This window comes from Andrographis paniculata, unplaced genomic scaffold (genome assembly GCF_009805555.1).
Source record: "Andrographis paniculata isolate CXL003 unplaced genomic scaffold, ASM980555v1 Contig86END, whole genome shotgun sequence".
Lineage (NCBI taxonomy): Eukaryota > Viridiplantae > Streptophyta > Magnoliopsida > Lamiales > Acanthaceae > Andrographis > Andrographis paniculata.
The window spans coordinates 6,804,036-6,818,216 of record NW_026137624.1 but is presented as its reverse complement, the minus strand read 5'-3'; the positions used below and the strand labels follow the sequence as shown (position 1 = coordinate 6,818,216).

The following is a 14,181-nucleotide window of genomic DNA, read 5'->3' as shown; positions in this document are numbered from 1 at the left end:
ATTTACATGCCGTTTTTACTTAATTAATCATACACTGTTGAATTTTTGGACATGAATCCTGTACGTACGTAGGTTGGTCACATTCGTGGGAAGCTCAGAACTGAAATATAGTATAGTATAGTATATAGTGTGTCTGTATCTGTCAGAGGAAAGCCAAAATTGACTGACGACGGAATAAAATACAAAAAAACATGCATGATCAAGTAGTGTATACTCAGGCGGAACGGACTATTCCGCTGTCCCGTACACATGTGTGTATATATATACACGGGGATAGGGATAGAAGAATAGAATTTATTTTTTAATGTGTTTGCATATACACAATTTGTGTGAAAATGAATTAATCATTGCACGTGTTCGTCCACACTGCTTTAACTAATAATATATGCATATTTACGATGAATTAATTTAGTAGAATGTGTATGTATATTTCTTTTTGGAATACATATAGATGTATTTGAATACTGATGGATACATCTAGGTAAGATCTCAAAACAATTAGGGAAAATGTTGTAGAGTACTATTTTGACATAAACAAATTAAATGAATCTGGATGGTCTTGTTTGGCGTCCGATGAGCGGATTGAACCCCCAATAAAAGTATATATTGATCGGCCCAGCCACCCCAACACACTTTTTCTATTTTTATATTACATTTATTAGAATATTTAATAAATTCATATTTATTTATGTTTTCCATCATTTTATTTTGTATTAAAAATATCTCCATCTCCCTTTTTTTTTGTGGTATGTTAGACATTTGGTTGGGCATTGATTTGTTCTACCCTGGTTCAATGTTGGGATGTGGGTACTCTGAACTGCATTTGAACTTAAATTCAGCACTAATGTTCTTCTGCTATTGTTGTTTCCGTTGATCATTATTTGATACTCCTTGATTTTTCTTGTTGATTAAAAACAATTAGGCAATTATTTGGGTGAATCATAAGATTAATTGCTTCACTTTTTTTCTACTTGGATATTTGCTTTGGTTTGGAACATTTGGCTTAATTATGCTGTAAATTGAATTTGGAGTCCCTGGCTATGATGATACTTCTTCTGTTTGAATTATGAATTAAGAAAAATTTGATTGAATCAATAATTATTCAACATCACTCGGCTATTTTTTTTTAATATATTATTGTCTTGGCCAGTTTATTGGTGGCGTGCGACCACAATATCCGACAAGGTGAAGTTAAAGTTAGTTGTAGTGCCATTGACAATTAGGTCGTAGTTTTGTATTAAAACGTTTGACATTAGTTATTTATACATGACATATTGATACATTATTTTTTAAAATATTTAATTTTTTTCATTTGGTTTGAAATTTATGAGAATTTTTTTTATTAATTTTTTAAAATTATTAAAATATTATAAAATATTTATTTTAATTTTTATTATTTAGATCTGAAAAAATTATTTTTACTTAAAAAAATAACAATTTTTTATTAAAATTATGTAAAATATAAAATAATAAATCTTTCGTATATAAATGTTGTCTTAATATATATATAAATAAATTAATAATCTTTGTTTTTTTATTTGATTTAGTTTTAAAAATTTATATATTTTACAAATAAAATAATTTTTATATAATGATTAATATAATAATTATTTTAAATTTAAAAAATAAAAATATAATTTAATAAATTAAATATATTAAAAATAATTAATAAATACTGCTATAAAAATATATTTATATGTATAAAATAAATAATTAAGTTTTAAGGGTAAATAAGGAATAACCAAAATTAAAATGAAAAAGTTCTTTCAAATAATGAGTTTTTCATAAATTAGTTTTTTTTACTCAAAAAGTTCTTTAAAAAAACTAATTTACCAAACACCTAGATTAGCTTTTTGATTGATCAAATAGCTAAAAAATTGTTCAATAAAACTAAAAATTGTTCAATAAGCTAAAAGTTCTTAAAAAAAAAAAAAAAAAAAAAAAAAAAAACTCTTTCTCAAACACTCTCTTAGTCATAACCATAAGTAACTAGACTGTTCGATACTTATTTTTTTCTTCTATTTTTTTTTTCTTCAAATTCATCCATTTTGATATTTGTCTTCTTTATATTGAAAATAAATAATACACGCACAAGTTAGATAGAATCCGATCAAAATCAATAAAAGATTGTATATGTTGATGTATTTTTTCAACAATAAAAAAATAAATCCGAAAATAAGAAATTATCTTCGAATTTGATATAATTAGTGCCTGAGATTAGGAATCTCTAAACACTGTAGGATACATAAATAAACTAGAAAAATAAAACTACAGACTGAAAAATAAATTGGTGATCCCCAAAAGCAATTATCTTGAATTTGATGTCGATTGAAGATGATTGAAGATAAAAACTCTGCATCCTTAATATTCCTTCAAGAAAACGTTTCAGAACCGTCGGCTGGTTGATTACAGCAACCGCCCACTAATTCCTCCTTTACTGACACGTGTCTTACACCGTCTCGCCAAACGCTTCCACCAGTTCCAGAACTCAACTGGCCCGACCGACCATTCCAGAGACCAACTGGCCGCTAGACCAAACGACTCCTTGGTCGCCCCATCAAGCGACTGAACTACTATTCACTCAATTAGGCGACTAATTAACAGACCTTCGCTTGGTCTAAACTCCGTATTGACCGACTCAACCGATGGCGGACCAACCGACTGCGAACCAACCGACTGCAAACCATCCGACTTATTGATCCGACCTGTTGACTATCCGACCTGCGGACCTTCCAACCTGCGGACCTTCCGACACTGCGGACCTTCCGACCTGCGAACCAACCGACCGGATCAACCGACCGAGGACCAACCAACCTGCCTATCCGACCGCAGACCTTCCGACCTGCTGATCCGACAAAGGACCAACCGACCAGACCAACAGACCGAGGACCAACCGACATGACCAACCGACCTGAGCGCAAATTTTTCTTCTTTTTCACCCGACTTCGTGTCTAACTTCCTTTAAGATCTTGTTATCCTTATTTTTATTATTAGTATTATTTTTATGCGTAACAACTTGCCTCCTCCTCAAGACTCCTAAACGTCATTTCTTATGATGTTTAGGAGTTAGCAGGCCGTCATCCGAGGCCACGTCAGCCTCAGATCCGACCTCCAACTTTCGAGGCTACGTTGGACCCGACCTCCATTTATCGCGGACTGGTGTTGGCCTGTACGTTGGTCGATCTTGCACTACCATTTCTTCAACACCTCCTCCTTGACAGAAGTCGTGATCGTTTTCTCGGGAAAAAGATTCTAACATCCCTGCCTTGGATGCTAAACTGGCCAGATCTTGAATGTCGTGGGCCGTTAAAGCCTCCCGCAGTTGTGTATGCATATTTTTGGACCACCAAATTGGTCATCTCGCTTTCCTCAATGATTGTAGAGCAACGTCCCTTTATTAATCGCATCCGCTCTATGAATTGGTAGGCGGTCTCCTCCGGCATTTGCCTGATCTCCAAAAGGTCTGTGAGTGAGACTTTTGGAAGAGGAATAAAGAACCTTGCATGAAAGGCTGCTTCCAAACCTTCCCAGGTTTGTATTTGTCCAAGTGGTAGATCGACAAACCACGAAAAAACTGTTCTGGTAAGAGACAAACCAAATAGTTGCAGTTTATAAAAAGGGTTATGACCGACCTCTCATAATTGTGCTGTGAATCGACCAACATGCTCTATGGTGGAGGATCCGTCTTCTCCTGAGAAAACATGAAAGTCTGGCGGTCGATAATTCCTCGGGAGAGGATACTCATTGACGATTCTTTCTGGAAATGGCCTTTGATACGCTGGTCGGTTCACTGTTTGCGGGTTCATTCCGAAATGCACCCGCAAAACTTGAGCGATATCCGCTAGATCTATCCTGAGTGGAACAGAATCTTCCCTAGAGAAGGCTGGCTCGGTTGGGATGGGATTATGAATCTGATCTCCCAATCTTTCTTCTCTGGGGACGGTTGGCTCGTCTGGGATGAGATTATGAGCCTGTCTTCCCAATCTCTCTTCCCTTACGATTTTTGGCTGAGTATTATCAACTCTTGGTCCAAAAGGAACATTATCTGGGAAAGTTAGATGAGTCTTCCCCATATCTGTTCGGTTGAAAGTTGTGACGCTTGGAAACGTACTATCAACGTACGATGGCCCTGCAAACATTGATCCTGGAAAAGTCACCTGAAAACGAGAAGGTGACAAGGCTGGACGCATGTTTCAGTGTAGGGTGAATCTGGAGAATGCCTGATCCAACATATTCTGCATTAGATTTTGTTGTTCACGAAACATGTTTTGCATAACCAAAGTTTGCTGATTGTTCAATTGTTGAACATAAGACAACCAATCGGTAGGTGGTTGGGGAATCTCTCTTGGATTTGGCATGACAGGTGGTGAAATATTTTCTCCCACCGGTGCTGATGATGATTGAGGTTGTGAGTCTGCCATATTGATCTTTCTGATGATTCGGCCAGACCTCAGTCGTATGAAATTCTCTGTTGATGTAGGATCAGCAATCTTGCCTTTCTCCCACTGTGGTCGCCAATTTGTTGATGTATTTTTTCAACAATAAAAAAGTAAAATCCGAAAATAGAAAATTATCTTCGAATTTGATATAATTAGTGCATGAGATTAGGAATCTCTAAACAATATTAGGATACATAAATAAAATAGAAAAATAAAACTACAGACTGGAAAATAAATTGGTGATCCCCAAAAGCAATTCTCTTGAATTTGATATCGATTGAAGATGATTGAAAATAAAAACTCTGCATCCTTAAATATTCCTTCAAGAAAACGTTTCAGAACCGTCGCCTGGTTGGTTACAGCAACCGCCCACTAATTCCTCCTTCACTAACACGTGTCTTACACCGTCTCGCCAAACGCTTCCACCAGTTCCAGAACTCAACTGGCCCGACCGATCATTCCAGAGACCAACTGGTCGCTAGACCAAACGACTCTTTGGTCGCCTCATCAAGCGACTGAACTACTGTTCACTCAATTAGGCGACTAATTAACAGACCTTGGCTTGGTCCAAACTCCGTATTGACCGACTCAACGGATGACGGACCAACCGACTACGAACCAACCGAATGCAAACCATCCGACTTATTGATCCGACTTGCTGACTATCCGACCTGCGGACCTTCCGACCTGCGAACCAATCGACCGAGGACCAACCGACCTGCCTATCCAACCGCAGACCTTTCGACCTGCCGATCCGACCGAGGACCAACCGACTTGACCAACCGACCGAGGACCAACCGACCTGAGCGCAAATTTTTCTCCTTTTCCACCCGACTTTGTGTCTAACTTCCTTTAAGATCCTGCTATCCTTATTTTTATTATTATTATTATTTTTACTACGTAACAATATATAATATAAATATTAATTGCATTTAATTTTATGCTATCAATTCCCCACACATTTAGATCAAGCTATCAATAGCTCTATATGACAAGGAGCTAACCTAATATTTACACAATTAACACAATTTGTTGATTAATCTTACAATTTTATACTTTTTATTGCCTAATATTATAATTCTTTTAGATAAATACTTCATTCATCTATTAATTAGAAATCCGCTTTTTGTATGAAGTTTAAAGTATATTAGTATTATATTCATACGTAGTAGAAATAAAATAGAAATGACTACAAATTAGCATTATGTAATATAAATATAAGATAATGAGATTTGTGTAATATATTATAAATCGTAAAGTATTTGTAATTTTAATAATAATTTCTTAAGGAATGAAGGGATTAATTAATCAACTAATTTGTTAAATTATGTCATTATTGATACAAATGAATAATTAATAAAGAAATAGTAATGCCTTGTCGAGTTTTTGCATGCTATTAGATTTCACCAAAATTTATCAAAAGCACATTAGCAGATGTGGTTTCTACATTATAAAAAACTAAATAAATAATACATCCAGATGGACCAGATCTATTTGGATATTCATTCGATTCCAACAAGGCCCAACCTTAATTTCTAACTTCACATTTTGCCCTCAAGAAGTTGACACAAAAACCGGTCTCACTGTGGACAATATTGTAATTCACTAAGCCCTTTTGTCACGTTGGTTTATTCTTGTGAGCAATAATCAATCACTTTGACTATCGCTTTTTTTTTTTTTTTTTTTTTGTTTTTTCGTTGTGAATTTAATAATTGGACAAACCCCCAGATCGAAGGCAGGCTTTCCTTTGGTTTATTTTCGCTATTTTCGAAAATTTTAAATTCATCGAACACCCACCTACTGTAGTGGATTCAATTGTTGTCTTCTGGGCTTTCTCAATCGCTCCTTTCCGGTGAATTCTGTGCGATTTCATACAGTACTGAGGATTCCGAGTTGATCATTGATGCAGACTGTTGCCGTTTAATTCAATCGATTGGGAGGTGAATAAGGAATCCTGCTTCGATTTGTGTAAGATTCAGTTGTTTCCCAAAATTTGGGGTTTGTTTTGTGCTGCCCCATTATTCAACTTTGCTTGTTGACTCTATTTTGTTTCTGTTTTTTGGTTTTATCTTTATCCGATTGTTTTCCAACTCCGGGGATTCTGGAACTTTGTTTTTTGAATTTAAGGCTGTAAAAAGTACTATCGCTGGTGCTTTTTTCAATTCCTTTTGTGTATGGTTTGCTGTTTTGTTTATGGAGTCTTTTGTTGTGTTGAACAATGTTCTAGATTGTAATTCACGTGCAATTTTAGGCAGCTTGTACTCATTTAAGTTATAAAAATAGTTGCTTGGGGGTTAATGTTGATTTGTCAAATTTATTTAGAATAAAAGTTCTTTATGAGAGTTGAGTGTATGTTTGAAGACTTTGTTCTATTCAACGTAAGTGGAAATATTTCCCAAATTTGTTCTTAAGTCTTACCCATTGATATATACTATTCCTCATGAGTGCTTTTGTTTGTTGCAGATTGTTTCTGCTCTTTGCAAGTGTCAAATAATTTGTAGTAGATCATAAGTAGCTGCCTCATTATTTGAGGAATCTTGTATTAGAAATGAGGATAGTTATTCGGGGTGTGAGGCTATTGAGGCCAAATTTGGGGAATGGGGGAACTGCTATTCATGGGCGTTATGTGGAAACGCAGAATGTTCGGCTCATTATGCATCAATGTTTAACTTATGGCCCATACAGAAGTTTTGACATTTGTCGGTGTCAACAACATCCGTGGCGAATGACCCAAAGAGTTATTTCAAATGATGCAGCGAAAGTTTCTAGTGGAGGTGTGGTTTTTTCTGAAGTGTCCAATTTTTTAGTTGTTATTTATATGTGGAAGCAAAAGTTTTCTTATGCTCATTTGTGTGCATTTATTGATGGCAGAACTGGTTGGTGGAGGGCCTCTCATGGAATATGAGCGAAGGATTGCTGCTGGGGAACTATTGGAAGGAGACGCCTGTCAGGTTGGCTGTTTTCTTGGTTGTACTATTCTATTGTTTTCGTGTATAAATAGAAATTGAATGATGTATCTTTTTTTGTCACCAGCTTAAATGTCTCGGCATTGTAGTCATTTAAACTTTTACATATATTTGTGACTACTTGATCCATGATCAAATTTTCCTGTCACCCATTTTTATAAGATTGTGTTTCACACACAAGGCTTGAGAAAAAGATTCTGCCCGCATATTAGGTGGCTTGTGAAATATGAATGTACATTTCCAATCATATTCAATTTTTAAATAAGATGGTCATTTAGCAAACTTTGGAAGTATGTTGCTACAACTCAAATCTAGGGTTGGCTTAGTAAAGAAACTGAGAACATGTTTTGATGGGTGTGATGCTTTAAAGAGGGTAATGCTAGGTGATTAACTAGGACAGGTTTTTAAGATATGCTTGGGTGATAAATAAACTTTTTAAAGTTGATTAATTTGTTATTGCTACGTGTTAGTCTGTCTTGTATCAGCACCTCAGGTTGCTAGTTTTTGACAAAGATAATTGTGTGTTATGGATTGTCAGGTGGGTACATTGGGAGAGCTTCAAAGATTATATGACGAGCTTATAGAAAAAGCAGATGTTTGCCGGTTGGATCGATATGCTGCCTCAGAAAAAGCTGGGCGGTAAATATAAGTTGGATCTCTGTCTTTGGGTAGTAATGAATTGACTTTTACTAACACGTTGTGTCCTCTCTTTTAATTGCTGTAAACTTAACTTTTAATGATCTATTTAGTGTGTTTCCATACTATATTGTTATGCATTTTTTGCGTGTGTGTGTGTACATGTAGGAGTCGCTGGCTATGGTCCCGTTTCATACCCCAAACTTCTTATGCTCCTGTGAAGGGATTGTACCTTTACGGAGGAGTGGGCACTGGCAAGACTATGTTGATGGACTTGTTTTATGAACAGCTGTAAGATTCATCTTTTACTTGACCTATTGTAATATTTGAAATGGCTTCATCCATAATGACGTCAGTGCCTTTTCTTTTGTTCCTTCTCACATGTCATCTATGTCTTCCCAGACCTTCTAACTGGAGGAAGAAGCGAATTCATTTCCATGACTTCATGCTAAATGTACACAGTCGATTACAGGTATGGCTGCTCTCCTTGGGCATTCCAACTTGCTTCTGCCAGCTACTGTTAGGCAAGTTCTTATGGATGCAAATTGCAATGCCATGAAACTAATCCAAGACCTATATCAATTTTTCTTTGGTTCTCATTGATCTTTTTATTTTTCTTATATTGCTGATATTCACAAGCTTATATTTAGTATACAGCTATCCGCAAAACGAAATTCTTACTAGAAAAAGAAATAAAGGAACCTTGAGGAATCATTTGATATCGGTTAAGTTTGCTTATTTTTTAGTTTATAATCAATTACTTTACTCCTTCAAAGAAGACTTTAAATGTAATGATTTTTGAAAAAAGTGGGAGTCACCAATTTATCCTTTCAAGCTGCTTCTTAATTAGTTTCCTGGCCTTAATAAATGGAGTTTGATGTTGCACTATATTAAATGGCAGAGACACAAGGGTTTGTCAGATCCATTGGAGGTCGTAGCCGGAGAAATATCAGATGAATCTCTCTTATTATGTCTCGATGAGTTCATGGTATGGCATTCCTCACTGTTATTGTTTCTTTATTGTTTTTTTTGTTGATTATGATCTAAACCTTCTGCCTAGAAGCTTTTGATGATCTCTCTTTAATATTTTTATGACTAACCATGTCAACTAAGCAAGTGGTTAAGTTTATTACTCTGCTGGATTATATTTTTATCATCCTTATTCTCTAGGTGAATGATGTCGCGGATGCCTTAATTCTGAATCGTCTATTTGGACACTTATTTAGCAATGGAACCGTAAGTTACATGCTGTTCATTTCCCCATATAGCAATCATGAATACGCCCATTTCCAGACCCCTGAGTTAATAATATAATCAGTATTTTACATGTAACAGATACTTGTTGCGACTTCAAACAGGGCTCCCAACAATCTTTATGAAGGGGGGCTTCAAAGGGATTTATTTCTTCCATTCATTGCTACCCTAAAGGTAGGTGTATCTCTACACCTCAGTACAACTTCCTTGACAAAATGCCGGTAGTGAAATTTTTGGTTGTGAATTTGTCATCTGAAAGAACTCTATTCTTAGTTTTTAGTCGGTGGAAAGACACTTGAGTTATATGTTTGGGTTCAATTTACACCTTATGAAATTCATATGTTTCTTACCCCTTGTAAAAAAAAAAATGCCGATAACCGCTTTACATCTTTTAAAGAAACAAAATCTATCCCATAGCATTTAAAGTTAATTGCACTTATATTACATACAACAGGGCTACTTGCATGTTTAAGGGTGTGTGCTTATTATGCAAAATGGGAAATATTTAAAGATAGTAATTTAGTTTGAATCATTGTGTGTTTAAAGTGGACAAGAGGTGTAGTCATTGGTGCATTTTTTTTGCCATTTTTCTTCTAGATACTCTTGAGTTTTATTAGCACATTAAAAAATTTATTATGATGCAGGAAAGATGTGTAGTTCATGAAATAGGTTCATCCGTAGACTACCGGAAATTGACATCGGTTAGTTTCCCATTCCCTCTACAGTTTAGTTTTCACACCATTGTTAACAAGTTATTACCTTCAGTGATTGAATCTCTCTGTATTCAGGCCGAGCAAGGTTTCTACTTTGTTGGCAAACATTTATCTACCCTTCTGAAGCAAAAGTTCCAACAATTAATTGGGGAACGCGTTGCAGTTCCTCAAGAGGTGGAAGTTGTTATGGGAAGAAAATTGAAGGTATATCACTAAGTTATCACCAAGGGTATGTTGTGTGTGTGTGTGTGTTTTTTATATATATATATATGAAAGTATAGTAGCTGTTGGATGTAATTTTTGAATGAAAAATAGGTGTTTGAATATGATATTTTTGAAGTAAATTGAAAGATTGAACAGTAAAAAACAATAAAAGCACACACAGGCAAGTAAACAAACCCAAAATTTCACTAGTGATGGTATGATTAAGTTTTGGATTCTAACTTGATTTTGAATGATCCTATCTTCGATCCCTTCTGCTTTAGGTTCCGTTGGGTGCCAATGGATGTGCATATTTTCCATTCGATGAATTGTGCGATAGACCTATTGGAGCTGCAGACTATCTCGGGTTATTTAGTATGTCTTTTGTATTTAAACTGCTAGAATGGCGTGCACATTTACCTATATAGAAATATCTACCCATCTTTCTTTACTACACAATAAGCTGTGTTTGTTGGTGTTTGTTTGACTAGAAAAATTTCATACATTGGCATTGGACGGTGTGCCTGTGTTTGGTCTCTCCAACCGGACTGCAGCATATCGGTTTGTCACCTTGGTTGATGTTCGTCCTTTGCACTTGATTTCTGTTTTGAGTTATATATGCATATATATCAATAAAATCAATGGATCTGCATCCTTGATTCTACAATATATTTGTTCCAATGAGTCTTTTATTATATAGTGCAATCAGAGACTCTGCCCTGTTGTATGCATAGGTTATGTATGAGAATAAAGCTCGATTATTGTGCACTGCGGAGGCGACCCCAGTCGAACTTTTCGAGCGTATTGTAACAATTGCAGATGCACAGCAGATGGCTCCAAGAACTTCTTCAAGATCAAGGAAATCAGATGACTCTGATCTTTGTGTGGACAACGAGTTAGGCTTTGCAAAAGATCGCACCATTAGTAGGTAACCAAGTTTCTCCGCTCCCATTCTAGATGAAAATAGACTTGTTAGATCGAGTCATGAGTGTGCTAAGATAGTACATTATCAATTGAACAAACCTTACATGTTGTTGGTGTGTTAGAAATTCTTTGTTCATTATCACAGGCAGTCAGGCACTTGTGTGTTAATATGATCGATTGATACAAACTAATAATGGGAATTTCTTTATTTTTATTTTTTTAAACATCGGGTGCAGGTTAACCGAAATGAACAGCCGGGAGTACTTGGAGCAGCACGCGGAAATGCTGTCTGAAAAGGGAGTCGTTGCGTGAGATAGACGAAGCAGGTCGATTCTCGTGGCTTTTGCGGTCCAAGGAGGGTCTTGGAGGTAATGTTACTTTCAAGATACAAGTTTGGTTCCGATTGTTGGGTTATAATAATTCTTTCTTGGATGAAAGAACAATGGAAGATCTTATGTACAGATTATTATTATGATAATAATTCTTGGAAAATAAGATTGCTGCAAGTTGTGAAAATCGAACATTATACAGAGGAACTCGATAACCATGTATCTTTATGAATGTGCGGTATGTACATGCTAGCATCGTATTAAACTCAACCTCATTCTTACATACATACATGCACACAAACTACTAATCTAATGTAATCCAGACCATAAACTAGGTAGCTAGCTAGCTACTTAAGCAAACGATAAACAGGGATGGCCATGAGATGCTCTGCTTTACAAGTCCCGATGCCAAAATGCTCGGTCATGTCCAACTCACGGGGCTGCATTCCATCTGGAAGCTCCCAGCGGAAGCAGTGCACCAGCTGGGCCAACCCCAACTTCACCATCCTCAGCCCCAACTGCATCCCCGGGCAGCTTCTTCTCCCGAACCCGAATGCCAGCAGCCGGAAGTGATCCCCTCCCATGAACTCTGCTGCTGCACCGGCAAACCTCTCCGGGGAGAATCTCAGCGGGTCCGGGTCTTGCCACGCATCGGGGTCTCGCCCTATAGCCCAGGCGTTCACCAGCACTCTGGATTTCCTGGGGATGTGGAACCCGTCCAGCACGCAGTCTTCCATGGCCTCGTGGGGAACCAGCATCGGCACCGGCGGGTGGAGGCGAAGTGTTTCCTTCACCACGCAGTTGAGGTACTCCAGTCTGTCCAGATGCCACTCCTTCACCCTACTCTCATCCGTCCCCATTCCCACCACTGATGCCAACTCTTCTTGAAGCTTCTGCATGGCTTGCGGATGCCTTATGAGCTCTGTTAGCCCCCATTCAATCGCCGACGCTGGAGCATCCGTTCCTGCTATCATCAGGTCCTAGAAACCCATGTTTAAATCATTCATTCATTTTAGTACTCTTATTTGTCAGAAAAGATACGTACTGTACTGTACTGTACCATGAAGATTGCAATATGAATGACTAATTAGACACGATTTGGATGAGATGAGATTACCAGCGCCACGGCCTTGACGTGACGCCGATCGAATGGAAACACAGCCTTTCCAGACTCCATTACACCCAACATTATATCCACAAAATCCTGCTCCTGCTCCTGCTCCTGATGCATCTTTCGAATTCGAACGTGGTCTTCCACAACTCCTTCTAAAAGCCCGTCAAAGATGTCGATCAGCCGCTTCATCCTACGGTTCATCCTCTGGAGATCCAGCGAGCCAACGAAGGAGGGATAGTAGTCTGCGGCGTTGAACTTGGCAGCGAGCTCCAATGCTTCCGATATCACCAATTTGAAACCCTCCTCATCCAGATTGCTCACGGACTTCCTCCCAAACACCATCCGGCAAATGACATCGCGGGTCAGGCTGAATATCCTGATGCCAAGATCCACCTTCTCTCGCCTGCGGGCGGCCTGTTTTAGCGACTCAACGAGCAGCCCCAGCTCAGCTTCCATCTTGTTCGTGTTCGTATTCGTATTCGTGGCCCCGGCCCCGGATTGGCTCATCCTGAGGCTGCTCGCTATGAGCTTCCGCATGCTGCGCAGGTACGGCCCGTAAGGACTGAAGACGACGCCCCTCTGCCCGTACCCTACAAATTTGACGGCCTGCTGACTGGGCCTGTTGGCGAAGACGCGATCATGCGTCCTGAGGACGAGCTCGGCTGCAGCCGGCGATGACACAACCACTGCAGGCACGAACCCCAAGCGCAGGCCCATGATGGGGCCATGTTTCCGAGCAAGATCGCACAAGACGTGATGGGGATTCTTCCTCAACAGGAGGTGCAGATGTCCTAGAATGGGAAGCCCCCCTCTCGGACTCGGAGGCCACTGCTGCTTCTTCTTCTTCTTCTTCTTCTTTCTAACCAGCAGACTGTGAAGGTGGAGATATAATGTGAGCGCACATAATGGTGCCCAAATCCAGGCTACAGAGAAGAACATTGTGGCGGGTGAAAGAAGCTCAATTGCTGTCTGTAGGGGACATGAAAAAGATTTTAGAATCGGGGAAATTTTTGAACAGCGTAGTGGGTAGACAGAAACATGAACGCTATTGTAATTCTAAAATGTAAATTAATTCAAATTGCATGCTTTGAATAGTGTATGTCTGTCTGTCCACGTAGTAGGTACAAGTGCCTCCAGAGAGGGCCACATCCATCAATTTTCTTCCCAAGGCAACGGAAAGAGAGACAGGGAGACAGGGAGACAGACAGGCACAGCCTTGAAACACAAATATGCAATCCACCAACTCACTCCAGGCCAGGGGTTATAGTATTTCTTTTATTTTCAAGTATTGGGGATTGTGCGAGATGGTCGGTCGGTACGTGGTCGCTTGCCACACCCCACCCACTCGCATTGTACCACCTTTTTCATTTTTCCATTTTTAGATTTGAATTATATACAAATTTGTAGTACGAGTGAATTTCTCAAGTGCTGCTAGCTCCCTCTCTAGATCTACCCCGTACTGTACTGTACTGCATTGTTGTTGTATCTAGTTTCCCTGCCACCACAGACACAGTTGCTCATGAACAGCATAACAAACAAACTCTCCTGTCCTGTCCTGTCCTGGCTGGATATGTTGTTGCTTTTCAGAGCAATAGATAAAAAAAA

At 38.3% G+C, this 14,181-nt stretch overlaps 2 protein-coding genes across 4 annotated transcripts; one reads left to right on the top strand and one right to left on the bottom strand.

Moving 5' to 3' along the window:
- Nucleotides 1-6,133: 6,133 nt before the first annotated feature.
- Nucleotides 6,134-11,650, top strand: LOC127242463 (uncharacterized). 3 transcript variants are annotated; one of them, XM_051262015.1, is made up of 15 exons: nt 6,134-6,379; nt 6,903-7,213; nt 7,311-7,390; nt 7,944-8,044; nt 8,210-8,332; nt 8,444-8,513; nt 8,943-9,029; nt 9,212-9,277; nt 9,377-9,469; nt 9,940-9,996; nt 10,084-10,212; nt 10,494-10,584; nt 10,701-10,789; nt 10,944-11,137; nt 11,370-11,650. In XM_051262015.1, exons 2-15 carry the CDS (start codon nt 6,988-6,990, stop codon nt 11,443-11,445), a joined length of 1,482 nt encoding a protein of 493 aa, XP_051117972.1. In that variant the 5' UTR covers nt 6,134-6,379; nt 6,903-6,987; the 3' UTR covers nt 11,446-11,650. The 3 variants fall into 3 exon arrangements, with proteins under 3 accessions (XP_051117972.1, XP_051117973.1, XP_051117971.1); XM_051262016.1 differs by having other exon boundaries at nt 6,134-6,407; nt 7,078-7,213; XM_051262014.1 differs by having other exon boundaries at nt 6,134-6,407.
- Nucleotides 11,651-11,809: 159 nt separating this feature from the next.
- On the bottom strand, nt 11,810-14,126 carry LOC127242461 (cytochrome P450 71AU50-like). The gene is made up of 2 exons (XM_051262012.1): nt 12,580-14,126; nt 11,810-12,442 (listed from the first exon to the last, which is right to left on the bottom strand). Exons 1-2 carry the CDS (start codon nt 13,513-13,515, stop codon nt 11,810-11,812), a joined length of 1,569 nt encoding a protein of 522 aa, XP_051117969.1. The 5' UTR covers nt 13,516-14,126.
- Between the last annotated feature and the right edge of the window lie 55 nt (nt 14,127-14,181).

Bases quoted from the DNA above. Each gene is read 5' to 3' on its own strand.
- LOC127242463 (XM_051262015.1), top strand. From the start codon at position 6,988: ATGAGGATAGTTATTCGGGGTGTGAGGCTATTGAGGCCAAATTTGGGG. The intron at 8,333-8,443 runs GTAAGATTCATC...ATGTCTTCCCAG, and splicing joins GACTTGTTTTATGAACAGCT to ACCTTCTAACTGGAGGAAGA. The intron at 9,278-9,376 runs GTAAGTTACATG...TACATGTAACAG, and splicing joins ACTTATTTAGCAATGGAACC to ATACTTGTTGCGACTTCAAA.
- LOC127242461 (XM_051262012.1), bottom strand. From the start codon at position 13,515: ATGTTCTTCTCTGTAGCCTGGATTTGGGCACCATTATGTGCGCTCACA. The intron at 12,443-12,579 runs GTAATCTCATCT...ATGGGTTTCTAG, and splicing joins ACGTCAAGGCCGTGGCGCTG to GACCTGATGATAGCAGGAAC.